We start from the raw sequence: 26140 nt of genomic DNA, 5'->3' as shown, positions 1-26140 counted from the left end.
AGTTGGGGGAAATGATAGACATTAGGAATCTTTGCAATAATAAAGCTTTGAAAAGCAATATAAAAAGGTGGGCGGGATCAGATTATGGAGGCAGACAGTATAAGATTCCTTTTGAGCCCGACAAAATACTAGTATGCCATTATGGTGCATGGATGAAGATATCATTTTCTTTTGGAAGGAATGTTAAAGATTCAATGACACTATTTGTGAGGGAAACATCAAAGAATTTTTCCATTCTCCTGGCCACCAAAATAATTAAAGGTCATCCATCTGATTTGTGTTTATCAGACCTCTTGGACAAATTGTAGCTGTGTTTGCACATGCCAGCTATAAACTTACTTCATGCAGTTGGCAGTGAGCCAAATTCTTGTGCTTAAAACAAGATGGGTGCAATGTAAATGCAGATAACTCCGGTTTTGATATAGATCAATTGAATAGAGGCCAAAAGTGGGCAAGGTTTCTCTGATCTGTTTTCATTAGCTACTTAAGTCCGCAAGTTTGTTTACCAATGAAAGGTCATCTAACAAAGTAAGTAAACACTGAGTACAATGTGGTAGTTGGTCAATAAATATACTTTTGTTTTCAGAAAATACTGGAAACATCGCCAAGTAGCAACTGTGGATAGAGAAACAGTTAATGTTTTAGGTCAAAGACCTTTCATTGGAATTGAGAAAGAAAAATCAAGTTAGTTGTAGTTATGGATAAGACTGGCATGGATAGCTATGACAAAGGGGAATATTGGTGATTAGGTCAGGCTTAAGTTGATTGCGATTGTCATGGGACAAGGAGAGGTCAATGGTTAAAGATGGCTGTTACAGAATGATAATGCAGATAAAGGGAAGTAGACTGTTGCAAAATGCCCAACAGGTCAGACTATGCTGTTGGGCAAAGAAAAATTGAGCTAATATCACATAAAGATGGATGATGTACAATGGAAATGGCTAGTTTGAGAGAGAAGGTGAGTTATCTGAAATTTTGTATTATGAAACTGAATCTGGGAGGCTGCAACACACACAAGTGGAGGATGAAGTTGTATTTCTCAAGCGTGCACTAAGTCTTGTAACAGTCCCAATTGATAGTAATAGACTTTAGAACACGTGCAGGGGAGCACAGAACATCAGCATCAATAGATACAGAAATATAGGGTGCATTTGGAAGGAGCAACAAGGTAGCATTCTTCTGAGAAGATCAGACTGGAGGAATGGAGAAGGAAACAGAATGAAAAATTTCTGGCAACTTTTGGTATAGATGTTTGAAAGACTGTGTTTTGCAAAATTAAATATTAGGGTTAGGGACTGACTAAAGGTTATTCTTGGGGATATTATTGAAGGCTAGAAGAGATGGTCAAGGTAAAGAAAATAGAAAGAACTTCAGAGAACAATGGTGGAAGCTTGTAATGAAAGCGGCAGCGTCCATGGTAATCCATTTTATACCTTGGAGGGATGTCTTAAAATTGTAAGAACTTGGATTATGTTTTGGGAGAAAAAGTGCAAATTGTGATTAGTGAGTCTTGAGATGTCGATCAAATCTCAGTCTGGACTCAAGCAGGTATAATTTGAATGGGCACTGGACAATTGATATCAAATAGTAAGAAATGTATGAACATAAATTCACTAACAGAAGTTTGATAAACATAAATCTGGGCAATGTTTTGGACAGGAAAGTAGAAGGATCTTGCTGATGGAGTGGATATTAGATTTGCTGCTTACTTATATGGAGGAAGGGCATTAAGTTTTACACACTGTTGGTGAGGGTGATGATGAGCAATGGTCATGTGAAGTCCAGCCTGAAGGCTTTGTCCTGTTGTGTTCAATATTGGCATACGTAAATTTTATGTTCCAATCCTGGATTTATTTCAACATGATATGAGATTTTGTATCCCTCAGTCAGATCATGATTAATTCTAACAACTATAAACATATCACACAAACATCTGTATAACTGCATGTTGGTTTAATCCTGGGGTTAGCAATTTAGACTATCATAAATGTTCTACTTGCATTCCATTTTTAAAACAAATTCTTAATTATTTTAATTTTAAACTTGATCATGGAATGAATGTGGGTAGATTTTTGAGATGGAGGGATAATATTAACAGTTTCAAATTGTGGACAATAAGGAATTAAAATAAATCCAATATGCCACAAGGAATAATGAGTGCCACGAATGTTGCATATTTAAAAAAAAATTATATTTGGAGGAGATCAGGTTGCAGGACACCTAGACTGAGAGTACAATAGAGAGGTCAACGCAATGAGTCAGCTTGTTCCGGTAGATGGTCTGATGGATGCCCTGCACGTATAAGTTTGTGGTTCCATGATCAGCTCTACATGTGAAATTAACAGTCACCACTAATTCTAAATTTAATTAACTTTATTGCTTCAAGTAAAGCAGCCACTGCTGAGGAGCCATTGATGTGTCCAATTACACGGTTTGAATGCATTTAAAAATTCAAGTAGATTGTACTTTGTGGGTCTATTTAAAAATTTCTGGTTCTTGGTAATCTGTTGTACGTTATCTTGTAGAACATTATCAGTATCTATGTCACAGTAACCAAAATCTGTGGGTCAGATCACGCATTAACGAATTGGTTTTCCTTTTGCTGTCAGCTGTCTATCATGAAATCAACAGCTGCAAAAGAAGATAATTTTAGGAGATGTTTCTAACTGTCTATCTAAGTGATACTTTTAAATTTAAGTAAACAAAATGGGATTGGTTCATTTCCTTCAAATTTTATTTTCTCCTTCTTTTTGCAATGATAATGATGTTGGTAAATGACTTTCCAAATGTTGCCTGCCTATGTGGATATTCTTTGTGTATGAACACAGATGTACCATATGGACTGACTATTCCTACTTCAGGAGTGTGGCAGCTCAGCCTGTAGTATGTCCCATCAGGAAATATTCCCATGTGTTTTCATGGTGATTATCAGCAGTGCTTTGTTTTTTCATAGGAATGGCCAAATTTACAATTCTAATTTCCTATGAGGGCCACTCATGAGAAGCATGCTTTATTTTAAGTACATAACCAGACACTGACATTTTAAAGACATGCCATAGTTCTTGCTGTTCACCTCCAGTGCTCCTCTATAGTTTTCCAATCATGCAGCTAGCAATGTCATATTCTGGTCTGTACAATATCTGATTTTGGCTCACCTGTGCAGGACACCTGGGCCTTGAGCTGGATATGGACCTGGATCTGGTCTGGGGCACCAGAAGTGTAGATTGGACCCGAAGATCCCTGGGTTTCTCATCCTAATGTATCTCATTCCTGCATCTGAGATGTATAGTCATTGTCAAATTCTGGTATTGATTGTGCCCTGAGGCCCAGTGCCAAGTGGATCTCAAGAGCAGCAAGGATGGCAAATGCAGGCTTTCTTAATGAAGTCTGTGGAATGCATGTTGTACATCAGGAATGTATACTGATAGATTTTAGAATCTTTACTGATAATATCCAAGATCTAGTCTAGGTGCCAGTGTAGTACTGTCAAAACCACAATTTGGTGTTCCCAGATTTAAAAAAAAATTCTAGGAGAGATAGAGATTGAGATTTATCAGAACTGTATCTCAGATGAGAGACTTCACTTATTTTCAGAGATGGGATGTTTGTAGATTGGAGAATATGGCAGGGACATTTAATTTTTAAAAAGTTTTTAAATTATAGGATTTTTCCAGTTGATTACTCTGTCAAGGAATTGTATAGCATGGAAAAAAGGCCCTTTGTTCCAACTGCTCCATGCTGACCAGGACACCCCTCTAAGTTAGCCCTATTTGCCTGGATTTTGCTCATATCCCTTGAAATCTTTCTTATCAATTTACTTGTCCAAGTGTTATTTAAATATTTTTAGTGTACCTGTCTTAACAACTTCATCTGGCAGCAGATTCCATACATGACCATCTTCTGGGTGGAAAAAGTTGCTATTTGGGTTCCTATAAAATCTCTCCCTGCTCACCATAAACCATGTCCTCTAGTTCTGGATTGTACAAATCTGGGAAAAGACTGAGTGCCACCTTATCAATACCACCCTTGATTTTATATCCCTTTATAATATCGCCCTTCATTCTCCAATGCCCCAATGTACAAAGCCCTGGTCTGCTCAACTTCTCTTCGTAACTCAGTCCCTTACATCTCAGCAACATTCTCCTAAACATATTATTCCTATAATAGGGTGGTCAAACTTGAATACAGTGTTCAGAATGTGGCCTCATCAGCATCCTGTGCAAGTTATTAAATGAGGGGAATTTGACCAGTTGAGCATTTGTCTGGCTAGTCTAGGGCATCTCCAAGTATGACTCGTATCTTGGAATCCTAGTATTTGAGAGGGTCTCTTTAATCAGCATTAGCAATTCTAAGAGACAGACTGCTATTCGTGTGATAGATTCACACAGTAAATGTGGCCCCGGCGTCCTTTCCTCCCGCTTGTGTGTTTTAATGTCATGGGCTTGCCTACACAACACTCTTTCCTTTCTGTATCAGATAATGCTTCGCTATACGTGTCACTGCCTTGGCTTGTTTTGCCAGACACTTTTTTTTTCTCTCTCTCGCAGCGAGGTTAGACGGAGTCTCTGAACTTTTGGCTCTGCCTCTTGAAGAGTGGGATGGCAAAGCAGTCATCTCTTTCCCTCCCTCTCTCGCAGTCTTTGTCCAATCTCGCTCGGTTTTCTTACATTGCTATTCAGAAGTGTGACGCCAGAGTCCTATGCCTGCGTGAAAGATCTGGAGGCTTCTGTGGCACAGAAAGAAGGTGTCTCGCATAAAGGCGATTTTTTTCCCTTCTCTCCCCTCGGTTGTAGCTTCCGGCCGGATGGTTTTTGAAAAGTGAAAGACGTCCCTGATCCAGACATGTTCAACGCTGATTCTTCCTGTACGTATTGGCCGTCGAATACGGAGCCTTTCCTTTATATTCGTTTAATGCAGTTTTATTTTATTAAGTGAGCAATCTCAGCGACTGAAGGCATATATTAAATAAATGAGTTGTGTAATATTCATTTGTACACAGCGGCGTCTATTTCAAAATGGGCTCATTTTGAGCTGACCGAAATAGAACCAGGAAAATGTGCAAGCCATGTGCTTATCTCTTGTACAGCTCCGACAGAGTGTTTTGGACTCGAGCCGTCCACATCCATGGCCGAATAGCTTCCATTTTGTGGCAAACCATTAAGGTTTAATGAAATTTAAACCGGGGTTGGCAGTTATCTGGTTAAACGCTGGTCTCGCAAGTTGCCGATCTTTGTTCCCTCCCTTCGAAAGCTTGGCAGAAACGAATGGAAATAATGCAGGGTGTCTGCTGCAGTGTGGCAAAAGGATTTCTATAAAAGGAGTAAGGTCACTTATTGGGCTGCTTCTTGAAGGAGAAAAAGAATAGCGAGATCAGAAGGGGGAAAAGTGCAAAATTTACAAAAGGGGAGGTTGATTTATTATCATTTATTTTTACTTCTGTATTACTATTTTGTTATCTCCTTACATTAATGACAATACTTGTGTAAAAGTACTTAATTGGCTTTAAACCTGAAATTTAAAAAAAACCTGCTGTGCTAAAAAATTGCTGGTATACCCTGCGGATTAGAAGAACATGGTTACAAATATAAGTTTGTTCTTTTTAGATAGGGAAACATTGCGTAGTGATCTGATCACCACCTTGAAAATGATCAACACCAAGGTTTTTTTTTATCTTTGTGTTGTATCTTGAAATTTTATCCCCATTGACATGTGCATTGATGAAGGTAGAGAAGTGAACATGATATATATGGATTTTAGTAAGCTGTTTGACAATGTTTCTCATGGTAGGTTCATTCTGAAAGCCTGGGGCTTGGGATCCAGGGAAACTTGGCTGTGTGGATTCAGAATTGGCTCACCCACAGAAGGCTGAGGGTGATAGTAGATGGAGCATGTTCTGCCTGGAGGTCGGTGACCAGTGGATGTGTTCTGTGATTTTTATAAATGACTAGGATGCTGAAATGGATGAATGGGTTAGTAAGTTTGCGGATAAAACGAAGGATGGTGGCATTGTGGATAGTTTAGATGGTGGTTGTAGGTTACAACAGGACATTGACAGGATTCAGAGCTGGGCTGAGAAGTGGCAGACGGAGTTTAATCTGGAAAAGTGTGAAGTGATGCACTTTGAAAGGTCAAACTTGAAGGCAGAGTTTAGGGTTAATGGCAGGATTCTTAGTAGTGTGGAGGGATGTATCGATGGAGTCAACGTCCACAGATCCCTCAAAGTTGTTGCGCAAATTAATAAGGGTGCTTAAGAAGGCTTAAAGGTGTGTTGGTCTTCATTAGTCAGGGATCGAGCTCAAGGCCATGAGGAAATGTTGCAGGTCTATAAAACCCTAGTGAGACTACATTTGGAATATGTGTTCAGTTCTGGTTGCCTCATCATAGCAAGGATGTGGAAGCTTTATGGAGGGTGCAGTGGAGATTGACCAGGATGCTTCCTGGATTAGAGATAGTGTCTTGTGAGGAAAGGTTGACCAAGAGAGGGTGTTTCTCTTTGAAGAGAAGAAGAATGAGGGGTGACTTATTAGAGGTGTAGAATATGATAAGAGGCATTGATAGAGTGGACAGTCAGTGTCTTTTTCTCAGGGTGGAAATGGCATAATTTTAAGATGATTGGAGGGAAGTATAGGGGAATGTCAGAGTTGTTTTTTTTTTAGAGTGGTGGGCAGGTGGATTGCAGTGCCAGAGTGGTAGTAGAGGCAAATACATTAGGGACATTTAAGAGACTCCAAGATGAGCATATGGATGAGAGTAAAATGGAAGGGGTTGCGGAGGAAAGCGTTAGATTGATCTGGGAATAGGTTAAAGGTCGACACAATATGGTTGGCCAAAGGGCCTGTACAGTGTTGTTCTATGTTCTACATGAAAAACGGTTTCTTGAGATGAGAATTACATGTAATTGATGACACTGGAAGTTATCTGTTTGCAAGAATTTCAGAGGGAGTGCCAAGCATACTGGCAGGAAAAATAGATACACGGTTCCCTCCATAAAGTCTGTAAAACTGCTGTTGACCCCTGCAGTGACATGTAAGAGAACTGATATTCATATGAAGTTACTTGCTTTTTTTTAATAGTGGCTCCAGTCTCTTGTTTAGGTTGTTCTGAAATTGAACATTTTCTTCCATTTTGAAGACAGATGGCATGTGATACCATGAAACGCATAACGTATGTTTGTGATTTATGGTACCTCATGGGATCTGTCTTTAAAATTTGTCTGTACACATACACCTTCAAGACTTGATGAAATTTGTAAGTTTGTTCCTTAACATTTAATGCATGATGGTATTACTATATAATATTGTGTAAACTGTTAAATGATAGTACTGTCAAAGTATCAACTGATGGTGTAGTACACCCAGTGGGACTGTCATGGATGAAGGTTTAAAAATTGTTGCAGAAAATTAGTGGACTGTATAACATTGCAGCATGCCTTGGAATTTTATCTAACTGATTTTATCCACTATGTTTTTCCATTAAATTTAAGAAATCACTTTCTTGATACTATTTAGTCAGGCCACAGTTTAAAATGTGTATGCAAACTTGGGGGTGGGGGTTGGGCTGTTGGGGGCAGGGTGGGGTGTGAAATCATTTATAGCCAATTATGCTTTATTCCATTGTAATATATTATTCCTGATGAAAGATGTTTTACTCATTCCAAATGCAGAACAGTTAATGACGGTTGCAGCAACTGATACTTTTGATATGATTGAGCGCATGCAAGACTTTTTCCCCAGTATTTTGTTTGACATATCATTATTAAGCCGTATCTATTCAATTCAGAGTTATGAATAAAAATGAACTTTGTTTACTAAAGGAGAATATGTAATGATGACAATTAGTTTTGCTTTGCGAAATGATTGCAGAATTGTCGTTATAAATATGTGTGAGAATGAGCTTTTTCTGTGATCACACATTTGTGTTTCTAGTTGGTAATCATGTATTGTTGAAAGTTTTACTTCCCCTTTTCTGTTAGTTGTTACCAACCTCTGTTGCACAGGATTTTGGCGGTTTCCGAGCTGATGCTGGAATAAAATCTTCTCATTAAGGATTAAGGGTCCAACAAGATTAAAGAAAACAATGGTTTATATGAAAGGGAATAAAAGGTAAATCTTTTCAACTCCATGAGCCAGCCTCTTCACCTGCCAACTACAGCCATGAGTTAGGATAAAGAATATCACCCAGTGTTAATGACCAGGATAAAGGATGTCTCAGTCCAGATATTAAATTAGCATAATCTTTCTGAATGGGTGCAACAGTAGTCTGTTTTTAACAATTTTTTTTTTACAGCATTTTTTCCAAAGGTATAATTACATAATAACATTTTGGCATGGATTAGAAGGGCTGAGATGGCCTATTTCCGTGCTGTAATTGTTATATGTTATAATGCTGGAGAAAGATGATGCAGTTATTGAAGAGATTTTTCAAAGAGGAACAAGGGGCAGAAAAGTTCCAGCAGTTAGATTCTTGGTCGTTGCTGGTATAAGTATATCAAAAGATTTCCTGAGGACGAACTATGCCTCTTCATTTTCTTGGTTTATATAATAGTTAATCTTGTATGATGTTAAGAATGGAGCAGGATTGGAGATTATAAAATGTCTGTGATTTTAAATTCAATTCTGTCTTAAATCTTTGCGCTTAAATTGACCTATGATATGACTTCCACAAGAGGTGACATTTCATCACCTGCTGGGGAAGAGGAAGGAGTGCAGTTATAGTGTGTCAAGTTTATATGGGAAGCGTTCATGATAAATGTGAACATAAAGTTGATAATACAAATATTGGTAGTTTATGTGTTTGGCTGCCATAGTTAAAGTCACACAGTGTGGAAACAGGCCCTTCCAACCCAACTTGTCCATGCTGATCACGATTCCCATCTGAGCTAGTTCCACTTGCTTGTGTTTGGTCCATATTCCTCTAAACCTTTCTTATCCACATCTGTCCAAGTGCCTTTTAAATGGCTGTATGGGGTGTCCAGGGAGGGGTAGCACCAATGGTGAAGGGGCTTGTCATGTCCATTCCAGGGCAGCTCACTCACCTTTGATCCCTGCTGGACACTCTTCTCTCATCAGTGGCTCCAAGTAATTGTTCAAAGTTAAAAGTAAATTTATTATCAAAATTTACACATGTCAATATATTTACATCTCTTCCAAGGAAGAGGGAGTGATGAAAGAATTCTTGGCATAGTATTTCGATGATTGAACGTTGTTCATGTAATTCCCTTGAACAAAGTGATCCCAATTTATTACTAAAGATGGCTCCTTTAAGAGTCTGGCAAGTCTTAAATTGAAGCACGAGATACAGAGGTTCCCAACATTTTTTAATACCATGGACCAATAGCATTAAGCAAGGAGTCCATGGACTATAGGATGGGAACCCCTGTACTAGAAGATGAGGTGTTGATGCACATTAGAGAAATGCTAATTTTGTCTATATCTTGATTGTATTTAAGTGTTTCAGGATGCAGTACATTGACTTGGCTCATTTGCATGATTCACCTTGTTGCACTTAACAAAACTGTAGAATTGAAAGTTTTTCCACTTTGCATCCACTATTCTTTGCATTATGTTAGGCAAAATAATAAAATGCAGTTTTCAGTTGGCAGCAGGAGTTGATGGCTTAATATCACTGGGTTGTTTGCTGGGAGTATAAAATTGTACATGGTGTCATTGGAACGGTTGTAGAGTTTAGAATTTTGAGATTCTGTATACATATTCAAAGCCCTTAAATTAATTGAGGGATTTTGTATATTAGTTATTCGGTGCTCAGTTAGAAGTTTTAAAATTTATCATCAAAAAGGAGAAATGATAATAACACGCTTGAATGAGGTATCCAATTAGCTGACTTAAAGTGTATTGGGGGAAATCCCCTTTCTTCCCCAACCCACCTCCCCACATGATACGAAACATTAATCAGGTCTTTTTTGACTGCTTGTGTTTTTCATCAGAGAAGAATGGAATTGAGGAATTGAATGGTACCTTTAGTGGAAAAGTTCTACTAAAGGGGAAGAGAGCATGTTGAGAACAAAATGGGATTTATGTAAGATTAACATAAATAGGTGTTTTTTTAACGCAAACAACAAGAATTCTGCAGATGCTGGAAATTCAAGCAACACACATAAAAGTTGCTGGTGAACGCAGCAGGCCAGGCAGCATCTCTAGGAAGAGGTACAGTCGACGTTTCAGGCCGAGACCCTTCGACTGTACCTCTTCCTAGAGATGCTGCCTGGCCTGCTGTGTTCACCAGCAACTTTTATGTGTGTTGCTTAAATAGGCGTTTGATGGTTAGCGCAGACCCTTATAACTTTCTTTGCTTTAGAGTTAAAAGGTCACAGTTTCAATTCCCACTCCTGTGTCTGCAACAGTAGCAGAGCAGTTAGTACAATGCTGTTACAGCTTGGAGCATTCCAGAGTTTGGAATTGAATCCTGGCACCATTCTGTACGGAGCCCCTGTAGGTCTTTCCCATGGAATACTTGCGTTTTCTTTGGTTCCTTCGGTGTCCTCCCACAATCGAAAGATGTACCTGGTAGGTTAATTGGTCATTGTAAATTGTCCGTTGATTAGGTTAGGGTCAATAGGGTTTGTTGCATGCTGCTGGGGCAGCATGGCTCAAAGGGCTGGAACATATTCTGCGCTGTATCGCTAAATATAAATGAACACTGGAGAACAAAAATAAACATGGTTGGCTGGTGGTGCAGTGAGATCAGCGCCGGGCTTGAGAATGGAGGTTCCCCAGTTCGATCCAGTGACAGAGCGCTCCTGAGCGCGCGCTCCCATCTGTGCCAGGTTGATGTCGAGCTCGCAACTTGACCTTGTTTAAAAAAAAACTGCCACCTCCAATTTAAATTCCCACACGGAATATTGTGGAGGATCAAATACCCAAATCCAAATGTGTCCATTGTGAAACTTCCAGATGTGTCCTCTTTCTTATGGACTGTTAAATGACAATTCTGTGTATTCTCATAGGTGGATGTGGAAAAAAAAACCATGATAGTGTTATAAAGGAGGGCCATAAAATTCCTTCTGATATCAAATAACAAGCTGTCTGGTCATTGTCAGTTTTCTGTTTGTCTGAGTTCAGTGTGCAGGTTAGCTCCCATATTCATGACTTACACTATGAAAATCTTTAACCATAAAGCATGTTAAGATGTCCCAAGGTTTGAGAAGGTGCAATGGAGATACAAGTTTCTTTTCTATTATTGTCATAGACTACAGGTACTTAATCATCATCATAGCTTGTCACACTAGACAGCCAGCCACTCTAGTGTTTGGTTGATGTTGAGCAGGTCAGTGTCAGCTAAATCAGGTGAGAGTGGGCAGTTGCGCAGAATGTGTTCAATGTTCTGCACCCTTTCGCCACACTCACAGGATTCGCTGGTCTTTAAACCCCACTTCACCATATTGTCTCCTGTCCTACAAACTCCCGCTCTCGCTCTGTTGAGAGTGCACCACTTCCGTCTGTCAAGCAGTGCCCCGTCTGGCAACATTTCTGTGGGGTCTTGCACTGTATTGTTTGGTGGGGTTCTGGCTTCTGTTTGTTGCCAGAGGTCAATCCTGTGTGTTTGGGGGGATGTTCCGTGCAGTAGTTCCTCCACTGTAGCAAAGCTTTTCCTCGATTTGAGGCGGTTGGAAACTGGCACATGATGATGTAGTGGATGCTGTGGATCCGAGTTCTGTTGTTACCTTTTTCAATTTTTGTTGCAGTCTCTCTTCGGATCGCTGGGGGAGCATTGCCTGCAAGTCTGTAAATGATGTTAATGGGTGTGGGGCGCAGTGTGGCCGTGATTATTCGGCAGGCTTAGTTAAGCAACGGGTCTGTTTTCTTCGCATGGGCTGATCTGCCCCACACAGGTGCACAGTATTCTTCAGTTCGGGTATCAATCAGGACCTTGACTAAAAAGAGTGAGATTCATGTTTTCTGTACTTGATTTTGTTGATCTCCCAAAACACTGCATTGCCTTCCTCAATGGAAAAATAACTTCATTGAGCAGCAAGGAGTTTTGCAATTAATATCATTACCAGTGGTGCTGGTGAACCACAGTGGCGTGTTGTGAGCAGTTTAGAAAACTTCTAAATATATTCTTCTGAACCGCTCTCACTGCAACCTACAGCCTGTAATTTTCTTTTAAGTAAGTAGAATACTTACGAACCATCTTAATGAACTAGCAATTTCATAAACTTCTCAAGGATTTGGTGGACTTGACTCTCAACCATGCAGGTAGAGCCTCTTTAAGCAGATGAAGGTACACCAATGTGTCTGAAAGAGGGAGGAGAGGAGGACCCCAAGTCAGACTGACATGCTGGAGAACAAGATTGAAGACCTAAGGGCAAGATTGTTGCATCAGAGGAAAATAAGGAATTGCTGCCTTCTATGTTTCTCGTAGACGTAGCTCACTCTGGACATTATGGATTTGGTGATCAGTCCAGAGGACTTCTCGATACACTGAGCTGACTGGAGAAGGCAAAAGGTGGGTGGTCTGTGTTTCATGATAAATTCTTTGTGGTGCTCGGACACAGTGGTTTTGTCATACTCTGGTTCCCCAGACCTGGAATATGTAATAATTGAGTGCCAATCATTTTACTTACCTAAAGAGTTCTCTTCTGTGATCTTGACCACAGTTTATATTGCCAACAAAGGCCGATACTAAGCAGGCACTTGAGGTACTGACTGCTGCCACCAGCAAACAAGAAACATTCTATTCCAACACCTTTCAAATCATTGTCTGGGACCTCAACCCAGCTTGTCTGGAAAAAAATCTCTGCCCAGTTATTATCAGCAGCACTAAGGGTCTCAACATACTCAACCACTGCTATACTACGATTAGGAATGCCTACCATTTTGGGAATCTGATCACTTGGCTGTATTCCTCCTACCTGCACAGGCAGAGGCTAAAGAGCAGGGCTCCAGAGATGTGGACAACAAAGAGGTGGTTATGGGTGTAGAGGAGTGGCTATGGGATTGCTTCGATTTGGTGGACTGAACCGTGTTCAATGACTCATTGGAGGATCTGAATGAATCCACCATGGTTGTCACAGACTTTATAAAAACAATTGTAGGTAGGTGTCCCCCCCCCCCCCACAAAATCATTTAGCGTCTTCCTCAGTTATTAGTGCAGGATGAACCAAGAGATGGCACAGTCTGCTGATCAGTGTTCAGGTCTGGCAACCAAGCAAAATATAGGAGGTCCAAGTACAATCTCCAGAAAACCATGTCGCATGCAGAGTGACAGTTCCGGACCAAACTTGAATCACTGAAGGGTGCTTGACAGCTGTGGCAGGGCTTGAATGGCAGGCCTCCTATAAAGTGAAACCAAGCGACAGGGGTGACAATAAGCCTTTGCTCCCAGATAAGCTCAATGCCTGTTGTACTCCATTGACTGTGAAAAGATGGAGACCCCTTCATGAACTCCACAGCCCCCAGATGACCCTGTGATATCAGTTTCTGAGGCTGATGTGAGAGAATCCTATAGGAGGGTGAACCGATGTAAAGTATCTGGCCCAGATGGGGTACCTGGCCAAATACTAAAGACCTGGGCTGATCAACTGGCTGGAGTGTTCACTGATATCTTTAACTCTCCTTTCAGCAGTTTGAGATGCGCACCTGCTTCAGGCAGGCTTCAGTTATACCAGTGCCTAAGGAGAACTTGGTAGCCTGCCTCAATGACTATCCCTTAGTGTGAGTGTGAGTGAGTGTGTGTGTGTCTCCCTCTCTTTCTCTCGATTTGGATCTTCTCCAATTCGCCTACCATCACAATAGTTCAACAGCAGTTGCCATTTCATTGGCTCTTCACTGAACTATGAAACATCTGGACTGCTAAGATGCATATATCAGGATGGTCTTCATCGACTACAGCTCAACATTCAATACTATCATCCCATCAAATCCCATCAATGAGCTTTAAGGCCTAGTCCTCAATGTGTCCTTGTTCAACTGAATCCTCAGTTTCCTCACCTGCAGACCCCAGTCAGTTTGGATTGGCAACAGCATCTTCACAGTGTACATCAGCACAGGTACACCATAATGCCGTGTGCTTAGTCATCTGCTGTACTCACTTGTTAGTATGACTGAGGTTAAGCACAGCTCCAATGGCATATTTAAGTTTGCTGACAACACTCACTGTCGGCTGAATGAGAAGTGGTGACGAATCAGCATATAGGAGGAAAAATGAAAATCTGCCTGAATGTCAGCAAGACAAAGTTGATGATTATTGATTTCAGGAGGAGGAAACTGATCACTGGGGGATCAAAGGTGGAGAGGGTCAGTCATTTTAAATTCCCAGGTGTTATAATTTCAGAGAATCATTCCTGGGCCCACTGCCAAGGGTCATTACAGAGAAAGCATGGCAGCATCTCTTGGAAGTTGGTGAAGATTTGGCATGTCAAATAAATATTGGACAAATGTCTGTAGATGTGTGGCAGAGACTATATTGACAGGTTGCATCACGACCTGGTAGGAAACACCAATGCCCTTGAATGGAAAAGCTGACAAAAAGTAGTGGATATGGTCCAGTCTATCATGGGTAAAGCCCTCCCCACCATTGAGCATGTCTACATGGCGTACTGTTGCAGGAAGGCAGCATCCATCATCAAGAACCCCCAGTATCCAGGCCATGATTTCTTCTCGCTTCAGGAGTAAAGTACAGGAGCCTTAGGACACACACCACCAGTTTCAGGAACAGTTATTACCCCTCAACTGTCAAGCTGTTGAACCAGGGGGAATAATTTCACTCAACTTCACTTGCCCCATCTCTGAACTGTTACCACAATCTATGTCCTGACGAAGGGTCTCGGCCCGAAACGTCGACTGTATCTCTTCCAATAGATGCTGCCTGGCCTGCTGCGTTCACCAGCAACTTTTATGTGTGTTGATTGAAATTCCAGCGTCTGCCGAATTCCTCGTGTTTGCCACAATCTATGTGACTCACTTTAAAGAACTCTATCGGATGTTCTAGATATTTATTGCTTATTTATTTATCATCATTATTATTACCACTTTCTCTTTATATTTACAGTTTGTTGTCTTTTGTACACTTGTTGTTTGTCCTGCTGGGTGCTGTATGTCATTGCATTTTTTGTATTTGCTGTGATAGCCTGCAAGCAAATGAATCCCAGGGTTATAAATGTAACCTATATGTGCTTTGAATTTTACTGCAGGCACCTGTGTTATTTCCTTAACTAGATTGATTTTTTTTTCTGATGGATCAGGCTTTTGTTTGGTACTAGGGATTTTGCCAAGAATATGCTGGTGACATTCATACATGCACTGACTAGATGTGAAAAAGTGGGTCTGAAGCATTAGTACTAGAATAGAACAGTTGGTTGACTAGCTGATTAACATCATATAACATGATATTGGGTATATAACACAAATGTGCAATTTCCTTTTGAGAATGTATTGAAGTGCAAAGTGCTGTTGTGTCAGAGTACAGTATGTGGTGATATTCATGCAACATGTATAAACTGGTACGGTGCATCAGTTTATTGAGATATATCACCCCAGTGTGCAGTTTGCTACTTCCATATAAAGTGGTAATAGAAGGTTCGTTGCCTTTTGCTTTTGTAGCCTTTCCAGCTTCATGCATCTCTACAATTCTCCTAAGGACCTCTGAAAATTGTTTTGACTGAGGGATGGTGCATATAAACATATCTTTCTTGAAAGAGCAGGCTCTGTCAAGTAACCTGACTTTATGTGTCATTTTACAGAGCAGAGCACCTCTACAACCCACACCAATCTCATCTCATTGATTGGAATACCTGACTCCAAATAGCTTTGGTAGAAGGTATTACCCCAGAGGTTCACAATTTTTTTCCAACAAATGCATGTAATATTGCATCATTTTTCTCAATAAATAAATGAACAAGTTTAATTTTTTTCTGTTATGGGTTCTCCTTATCTATTTTTAGGACTTGCGTGAAGATCTGATCACATTTTAGGTCATATTTAATGCAGAAATAGAGAAAATTTTAGTGTTCACAAACTTTTAGCAGCACTGTATTACAACACCATGCAGTTTGGAAGGGTATTTCATGACATTGTGTATTAACACATTGGTATGTATTACACATGATGCAGTAATGTAGTAATATGTATTATTACACTGTCCATTGTGTTATTTTTTTGTTATTCACCGCACAGTATTGAATTCATTTATCATATCTCACAACATTATATAATATTGCCCTGGCTTGTCGAAGCCCCTTGCTGTATTGTGTTGATGTACTTTGAATCCTTTGACTATATACTTATTATCAAAGTATGTGGAAATTGTACAACCTTGCGATTCATCTGCTCACAAGCAGCCACAAAGCAGGAACCTCGAAAGAACCCAATTTAAAAAGAAGAGCAGTACCCAGTGTGCAGAGAAAGAGGGGACAAAACTCACCATGTAAACAATAAAAGCAAGCAATCGCATTCTAAACCAAATTAAGGCCATCGACTTGAATCCCAGAGCAAGCCCATAGCCTTGGTCTCAGTTCATCGTATAGTGAGGCAAAATGCCGTGAAGCTCGCAGACTCCATTCATTGTTATACTGGTGTGCATATTGACTCCATGCAATACTGTACATGACAGCACAATGTAATGCTATACTGTTTATTTGCAATACTGTATTGGAGGGAAGGAAGCAAACTTTGTGTCATTAGTAACAATCAGTAAGTATGACATTGCAGTTAGGTGCTTAGACATTCCCACATCACAAAAGCTGATACATAAATTCAAGTTTTGTTTAGTCATACTGTACTGTGAAATGAAATTATGAAGTATTGTATGCTAATGCAACAAAATGCCTTGCAGTGCTATATTCCTACATGAAGCAATATATTCCTGAATGGTATTCAGTCTAGTTAGTAATTTCCAGAAAAATTAACAATACCTAGTAATTCAGCCAAACTACTTGGACAGATATAATTGGACCATAAGACTTAGGAACAGAATTAGACCATTTGACCCATTGATTCTGCTCCACTATTTCATCGTGGCTGAGTTATTATGCCTCTCAACCCCATTCTCCTGTCTTCTGACCATAACTTTTTAAGCCTGGACTAATCAAGGATCCAGCAACTTCCACTTTAAATACACTCAATGATTAGGCCTCCACAGCCATCTGTGGCAATGAATTCCACAGATTTGCCATCCTCTGGCTAAAGAAATTTCTCCTTATCTCTGTTTTAAATAGACATCCCTCTATTCTGAGGCTATGCCCTCTGATCAGAGACTCACCCACTATAGGAAATATTCTTTCCACATCTACTCTATCTTGGCCTTTTAATATTCAATAGCTTTCGGTGAGTTCCCTCCCTTTTTCTTCTAAACTCCAGCGAGTACCCTCTCCAATGCCAACACATCTTTTCTTAGATAGAGTCCAAAACTGCTCACGATACTCCGAAGTGCAGTATGACCAATGGCTTATAAAGCCTCAGCATCACATCCTTGCTCTTGTATTTTAGTCCTCCTTTAAACGAATGCTAACATTGCATTTGCCTTCCTTACCTTCGATTCAACCTGCAAGTTAACCTTTGGAAAGCCTGCACAAATTCTCCCAAGTCCCTTTGCACCTCCTGATTTTTGAATTTTCTCCTTGTTTAGAGAAGAATCTTACACCTTTTATTCTTTGTACCAAAGTGCACGACCATACACTTCCCTACACTATACAGTGGCGCTAGTAAGTTTGTGAACCCTGTGGAATTTTCTCTATTTCTGCATAAATATGTCCTAAAATGTGATCAGATCTTCATGCAAGCTAGATAAAGAGAACCCAATTAAATAAATATTTATTGAGAAAAATTATCCAATAATACATGTATTTGTTGGAAAAAGTATGTAAACCTCTGGGGTAATGCCTTCTACAAAAGCTGTTTGGAGTCGTGTGTTCCAATCAATGAGATGAGTTTGGAGGTGTGGCTTGTAGAGGTGCCCTGCCCTATAGAAAAGACACCAAGTCAGGTTACTGACAGAGCCTGCTCTTCTGAAGAAGCACCCTTAGCCTCCCATTGTTCCTGCCAAAGCCTTAGCACTGCTTTAACTCTGGTCCACTCACACTACAGCCATTCTGCTTGCACCTTCCTTCTTTTTATTAGCTCAAATAGGACTCAGTCCTGATGAGACTTGCTATTTTCAATTGGCTCCCACCCTACAAGATGTTGCTCCCTCATTTGGTACTTCAAACAATGACTCACTGCCAACAAGACTTGCTGTTTTCAAATGACTTCACCCTGCAAGATGTTGCTCGCTCACTTGCTACTGCCTGTATGTCAATCTATTTTCACTATTATTTGTCGGGTGTGTCAATAATATGTCATATGATATTCAACTTTAATTGTTCAGTGACATGAAACCTGGATTGATTTGGTGATCCGAGTTAACTGGGTTAGTACTGAGATATGAATTGTTGTTGGCAGGAGTAGAATTTAAGAGCAAAAGGGGAATACAGTATCTTTCTTTACATGCCATCCATAGATAACAAATGGATTCTATTTTTTATAAATGTCCTTAAATTGATCTTGTCCATGAGTCAGAGGATGCACAAAAATTACTCGGTATGACAACTTATAGTATTGTAATAAATGGCATCAAACTTACTAAAAGTAGAGAGAAAAAAGAAGACAAATTCTGTGGTACAATAGTTTTTTAAACTTAATATGATGGGAACTGCCCATAAGTCTAGTATTTGTAAGTTGGGGATGGTCTATATATTTACAAATTTTAAAATCGGGTTCTACGTGTAGAAGTAGGAAGATGATCAAAGCTAATAGGGTCTGAGGTTTCCGAGTGGGGTTACAGGAGACAAAAACAATTGGGCAATGACAGATTTAGTCCAATCATTGCTCAAGTCATAATTTAAAATATTCCATCCTGGTTTGATTGTCTTCACTGACAATATTAAGGGTTGGGAAAAGTACAGTAGACAATGATGTGGATAGGAATCTTTTGCCATGAGAAGAGATTAGAAAAATTAGGATTCTTTATGTGAGAGCATATTTTTAATGGTTTTTTGAAGTTAGTAACTGAATCAAAAAGATTTAACTTTATGAATGTTTCTTATTACCAATTTGAATTATGAATACCATGGGGAAGAACAGGGCAAATAGAATAACCAGATAATTCACCAGCAAACGGATCGCACCATTGGCCATTTTCTTTAATGTTCTATTCTAGAGGTCTCTGATTTATTTTCTCTTCATTTATCCCAAAGGTGCACCACTAGATTGAGTGTCATCCAATGGCCATATCCACTTCTCCCCGGGACCTCACTCCAATGACCATTCATCATGTGTGAGCTTGTGCCATTATCATCTGTAAAGACAAATTGATAGGAATGCATGGAAAAGCCAGACTTCTAAATTTCAGTTGAATTATGTAGCTACTATTGCAGATCCTTGGTCTGCTGAAGGGATCAGGAATGCTTACTATTTTATGAAACTAGTTTCACCATGGACCAGTACAAAAATTGAAAGATAAGAGTGCCTTTCACGGTTTTTGGACAGCCCAAAGCTCTTGCTGGACAGTGAAATACTTTTGATATGTTATTATTGTTTTGGTGCAGGAAGTGTAACTGAAATTAGGTTTGGATTTATCACATGTACATGGAAACGTACAGTAAAATACGTTGTTTGAATGTGCTGGGGGCAGCCCACAGATGTTGCCACACATTCCAGCGCCAACATATCATGTCCACAAGCTGAATCTGTCCAAATCCATAGGTCCTTGAAAGTGGCAACAATGGTAGAGGGGTGGTAGAGAAGGCATGTGCCATGCCTGCCTTCGTAGGTTGAGGCACAGAATATAGGAGTTGGGGCATCATTTTCCAACTTTACACAATTGATCAGATTGCACTTAGAAATACCATGTGTCGTTCTAGTTGCCACTCCAGAGGAATGATGTGGAGGCACTGGAGAGGGTGCAGTAACAATTCATCAGGATCTAGCCTGGATTGGAGGACTTCAATTATGACTAAGATTGGATAGGCTAAGTTGTGTCCCCTGGAGTGACCTGAAGGAAGTATGTAGGACTATGAGAGATATAGATGGTTAAAAACTTTTTCTGATGATAGGTGTATCAAAAACAAAAGGATATAATTTTAAGGTGAGGGGAAGGAGTTATAAAACGGATATGATGAGTACATTTTTCACAAGGCAGTGCTTTATATCTGCAACTTGTGCCAGATGGGAATAGTGGAATCGGATACAATTATTGTTTATAAGTAGTATTTTGACAAATTCTTAGATGGGCAAGGTGTAGAAGGACACGGTCATAATGGAGGTAGATGGCATTAATGTAGAGGGGCAAAAAAACTCTGGAGTAGGTTCTGTGCTGTACAACTAGCTGAATTGTTACTTGCTGAAGAGGATTTCAAATTTGTTTCACTTTTTGCAATTAGAAATGTTTAATAAAATGTTCATGAAAGAAATGCATTGTATTCTTCAGCTCTCAGCCAGAGGAAATTGTCTTTATCTACGTTAAGTCTCCCTCTTAGTAACAAAAACTTAAATTACTTCTCAACTTTCTAAATTCAAGGAACAGGCTTTAGTTCCTATAATCTCTTCTTGTAAGTTGATCCCTATATCCCAGAAAACATTCTGGTTTATCTATGCTACGTTGATTGTAAGGCCAATATTGTCTATGCTGGGATATATTACGTAGGTATAAGAAATGGACTGCATAAAGTAGAATTGAAAAATAGATTAAAAGGTTAGCCAGAAGAAAAAAAAACAATGGCAGTCATTCAAAGAAAAGCCTCTAACTTTTCAATAATGGACATTCCATTGAGGAATAAAAAAAATTTGCTGGAAATTTGATCCATTCATTCCTAACTGAGAATGTAAAAGATAATAGATTTAAATAAAAATGATTGTGTTGCCAAAAATGTAGAAAGTTAGAAAGATTGTGAGCTTTAAAGGAAGCAGCAAAGATTAACAAGAAAAATGATGACCATGGCAATATATCTTGAATGGAAATTAAAATTAAATCTGTGAAAGTTTTGTATGCATTAAAAAAGGGTTTTTGAAATAACTGGATCTCTTGGAGACAAATGTAGGTGAAATTATAATGGAGAAATGGGGAGTGGTCTAAGGTACTGATTACATGTTTTGGATTTACAAGTTTCCCCCGCCATCCGAAGTTAGAGCGTTCTTATGAAACGGTTCGTAAGCCGGAATATCGTAAAGCAAAGAAGCAATTACCATTTATTTATATGGGAAAAATTTGTGACCGTTCGCAGACCCAAAAATAACCTACCAAATCATGCCAAATAACACATAAAACCTAAAATAACAGTAACATATAGTAAAAGCAGGAATGATATGATAAATACACAGCCTATATAAAGTAGAAATGCTTTTTCACAATCAGTGCTGCACTGCTCTCCGTAGCGAAAATCTCATGCAAGCGCGGTTGGCAAAAACATGGCGCAAGCGCTCTTGGCAGAAAATTTCACGCAAGCGCTGTTGGCAAGAACACTCTCCAGTAACCTTTAAGCTGTGAAGCTGCCAAATCATACCAAATAACACGTAAAAATACACAGCCTATATAAAGTGGAAATAATGTATGTACAGTGTAGTATCACTTACCGGAATTGGGACAGCGCCGAGCACACTGATGATGGTGTGTTAGGCTGAGTCGTCGCAGGTTGGGGTGGTGCAGTGGCCCTCACCCTCCGGGCTGCCGACTGACACTGATCTGCGAAGCGAGCAGCGGTGGCCGGGACGCACCCAGCACATATTTAAGAAAAAAGCCGAAATAAACATGCTAATTAATTAGGTGCCGCCCAGCACTTAATTGTCGGCCCAGATCAGAGACGATTGCCAATTGCGTCGCCTCTGATCTGGGCCGACAATTACGTGTCAGGTGGCATCTAATTAATTAGCATGTTTATTTCGGCCTTTTTCTTAAAGATGTGCTGTGTGCCTCCCGGCTGCCACTGCATTCTCCGCGAATTGGTATCTGTCCACGGCCTGGGGGTTGGGGTGGTGGGACACTGGGGTGACATCTCATCGTCATCTGTTTCCATTAGGGCAGGCAGCTCATCTTCTCCTATGACTGCCCGCCTCGATGTCGAAGGTCGAGGTTTGTCGTCTGCTGTGGCTGTTGTGGAAGGCTTTCTTGACTGCTGAGCCTTGTGCATTTTTCTATCATACAGTTCTTTGTAAGGACTCAAAGCATCTTGCAGATATCCCCTAAACTGACATACCCTTTCAAAATTAAAGTTGTACTTTATCATTGCAGCGAAAATCTCACGCAGTTGCTTCACATTCAGTTCGCTGCTGCATTCGGTTTCGATTGTTATCCTTTCCTCTTCCAATTGCATCAGCTCTTCATCTATCAGTTCTTGGTCATGGGATGCTAAAACCTCTTTAACATCATCTTCGTCAACTTCCACAAGCCAAACTCACGTTGTCCTTACTTCGGTCACCACGATCAAAATGCTTAATTATGTCTAGTTTTACGCTAAGTGCAACACCCTTACGAGCTCTTTTAGGCTTTTCCAATACCTTAGAGCTCACCTTGCTAACGGCTGCTCACAGGCACATGTTTAAGCAATGCTGGTGAGAATGCTGTTACGAATCCGGGGGAGAGCGGCTGCTTGGGACACGCGCTGCCTCTTATCGCATGCTGATTTTTTTCGCGCACTGCTTTTTTATCGTGACAGTGAAAACACTTTCTGAAAGCGAAAACAGGGAACTAATGTAGGTCTTTCGTAACAGTGAGGTTTCGTAAAGTGAACATTCAAAAAGTGGGGGACACCTGTATAGTAAACATAAAGCACAACAACTCTGTTTTTCTCCTTTCTCCAACATCCTTGCCAGCTGGTTAGAAATCCATTTTACTGTGGTACCAGATTAACACCATACCATGTGCCACACAATCTAGTTTATAATGGATGCCCTTTGCTGCCTTTATTATGGAATTACCTACAGCCACGATATTACTCTTCCCCAAAATAAATACTGTCCAGGACACCAGGAATAATTCCCTTGCTCTGAAGCACAACATCTTTTAACTTACCAAAGATGTTAGCTTGACACCAGGGAAAGGTTATGATAGTTTGGCCAGTACATTCATCTATTATGGTTGGTATCCCTTTTCCTAGCAGGACCATATAGAAACCTGCTAGAGATTTCTTGCATTAGTTAATAGACTGAACATTATTCTCACAGTGCAAGAGATGATTTTCTTTTACCTTTCACCTTCTGAGTTCAAGGTCTACCCAGACTGATCAGATGAAGATCCCTCCATTCATGATATGAACAAATCCTCCACGAAATTCATCTAGCCCCCACTGTGTTTGTGGAGAGAAGTAGTTCTCATTTGTAATGATTGGCAACCCCATGCATCAAGATATAATTAGAAAAAATCCTTCACATTCACCATCTTCATTGTTCCAGAGGACTTAATTATTGTAATGCTACTGCAGTTTGCAGCAAGGTTAATGTAATGTAATGTAATGTGCTGTGGTTTGATTCATATGACATTTGCTTGATACTGCTAATATACATCCCATCCTCAGTGTATTTCATGATCAAGGACAACTTCAGTCTCTCAGTGCTGTCGTTGGAGGTTCCCACCTGCTTCAAAAGGGTGACAATTATATCAGTGCTTAAGAAGAGCAGGGTGAGATGCCTTCACGACTATTGGCCAGTGGCGCTCACATCTACTGAGATGAAGTGTGTTGAGAGGTTGGTCATGGCTCCCTAAGCAAGGACCTAGACCTGCTGCAATGTGCCTATTGCCACAATGGGCCTACAGTGGATACATACTCACTGGATTCTCCACTTGGCTTTGGATCATCTGGACAATAGTAATACCTACGTCAGGCTGCTGTTTATTGATTATGGCTCAGTATTCAACACACTCATACCCTCAGTTCAAATCAACAAGCTCCAAAACCTGGGCCTGTGTACCTTACACTGCAACAGGATCCTTGACGTCCTGACCAGGTCTCCACAGTCTGTGCAGATTAGAACGTCTCCTCACTGACAATCAACGCTGGCTCCTACTCTCTCTACACGCATGACTGTATGGCTAGGCACAGCTGAAATACCATCTATAAATTTGCTGATGACAACAGTTGGCAGAATTTCATTTGGTGATCAGGAGGTGTATTGTTTTAGGAGTTTGATTAGACTTAGTATGTCACTAAAGACACTTGTAGTCCTGCTGAAGGGTCTTGGCCTGAAACGTCAACTGTATTCTTTTCCATTGATGCTGCCTGGCCTGTTGAGTTCCTCTTCTGTGTGTGATCCTTTTACTCTCCATTTTCTTTGCCACTTTTTTTTTGCTTCCATCTTTTTCTTATTTGGCAGAAAAAGAACAGTGGAAGAACTTGAGAAATAGCTGCAGGAGTAAGCAAGTTGGTCCTTTATCTCTGTTCTGTCATTTGGTAAGATTATGGCCCATCTTTTTATCCAAATGCCTCATTCATGTCCCTTTAATGTATAAAACTCTTCCAATCTCTCTTTTGACTATGCTGAGTGACTCAGCTATCACTCTCCTCTTGGGTGGAGAATTGCAAAGATTCACAACTCTGAGGTGGAGAAAAGTCTTGTTATCTTGCTTTAAATTGTGGACTCCTTATTTTGCGTCTCTGAATCCCAGTTCTAGACACTGCAGCTAGAAGCACCTTGAGCTACCCACCATCCTCAGTAAGTTCACCGTTCGTTCTTCCAAATTTGAGTATATAGCAAATTGGTTAATTTCCTCTCTAATGTCTGGCTAACTGGTATTTTGTCTTTTTGTTTAAGTATTTGGGGGATTATGTTTGCCTCTTTCAAGTCTGTGAGCTGGTTTAGAATCTTTGAAATCTGCAAGGATGTCAACTAGTCTATCTATTGTAGGGTTCCCATCCTCCTTTATGCCATGGACCTCTACCATTAACCAAGGGGTCTGTGGACCCCAGGATGGAAACCCTTGATCTACTGCCTTATGGTTTTTATACACTCAGTGGCCACTTTGTTGGGTATAGGAATGGAACCCAGTGTGGTTTTCTGCTGCTGTCGTCAGTTCACTTCAGAGTTCGATGTGTTGTCTGTTCAGAGATGCCCTTCTGTACACCACTGATGTAATGTGTGTTTCTTTGAATTACTGTCACCTTCCTGTCAGCTTGAACTAGTTTGGCTATTCTTCTTTGACCTCTCTCATTAACACATTAACAAGATGTTTTTGCTCACTAAAGTGCCATTCACTGTATGTTTTTTTGTTTTCGGCATCATTTTCTATAAGCTCTAGAGATTGTTGCGCATGAAAATCTCAGGAGATCAGCAGTTACTGTGATACTCAAACCACCCCATCTGCCACCAGTAATCATTCCACAATCAAACTCACTTGGATCACATTTCTTCCCCATTTTGAAGTTTGGTCTGAACAGCAACTGAACCTCTTGACCATGTAGGCATGCTTTCTAACACTGAGTTGCTGCCACATGATTGGCTGATTAAGATATTTACATTAATGAGCAGGTGTACAGGTGAATGTAATAAAGTGGCCACTGAGTGTGTGTATATAATTAAGTAGATCATTTGCCCTGGTCTCATAAACCTTAACATGATAAACGGTCTCTCAAAGGAGTAGATTAGCTTGCTTTAATAAAATGTAAACTTGCTAGAATTACTCCAGAGTCTGACCACTAGCTACTGACCAGAAGGGAGTGATTGGTGAATTGATAGAGGGTTGTTAGAAATTGGAGAAAATCAGACATTTACATTCATAACTTTTGTTATAGACATCTAGATGTATGTACATCAGAGATCCATTATCAATTCAGTATTTGAATTTTCCCTGTCATTCTTAAAACTTTCTCTAAGTGATTTATTTTCTATGGGACTGCTCATGTGACGTCTAGACCAAGTGTAATTCTCAAGTGAAGCTGTGAAAAATAATATTATTTGTCAGAATATCTATAGTTGTTTTAATACCCTACACCCCATTCTCATATGCTGTTTGATTTTATACAGTAGTTAAGTTGCAAGATCCAGAAACAGTAACCAAATATATTTGGTGTATTGGAGTTTCCCTGGAGATTAGTTTGAAGAAGTGGTGGATGCAGAGAACAGTTCATCAATGTCTGAAGATCTATTTGGGCAGCAATTAATTCACATACTAAAATTCCCCATTTTAATTTCAAAGTAAATTTATGATCAAATTATGTAAA

The 26140-nt window shown here is 40.0% G+C and overlaps 1 protein-coding gene across 2 annotated transcripts in view; it reads left to right on the top strand.

The window, feature by feature from the left end:
* The window catches only part of LOC134355474 (suppressor of tumorigenicity 7 protein homolog), a 142444-nt gene that overhangs the window by 12996 nt on the left and 103308 nt on the right, over positions 1-26140 (top strand). Inside the window, exon 1 of one of the 2 annotated variants that reach the window (XM_063065409.1) lies at positions 4554-4864. The exons of the other annotated variant lie outside the window; for it this stretch is intronic. Coding sequence (XP_062921479.1) covers positions 4843-4864 — 22 coding nt within the window. The 5' untranslated portion in view covers positions 4554-4842. Of the gene's footprint in view, positions 1-4553; positions 4865-26140 lie in introns of those variants that run through there. 2 annotated transcript variants of the gene reach the window in all.

This window comes from Mobula hypostoma, chromosome 13 (assembly GCF_963921235.1).
Source record: "Mobula hypostoma chromosome 13, sMobHyp1.1, whole genome shotgun sequence".
In the NCBI taxonomy this organism is placed as follows: Eukaryota; Metazoa; Chordata; class Chondrichthyes; order Myliobatiformes; family Myliobatidae; genus Mobula; species Mobula hypostoma.
The sequence above is the reverse complement of the archived record's forward strand: the minus strand, read 5'-3'. Positions and strand labels throughout refer to the sequence as shown.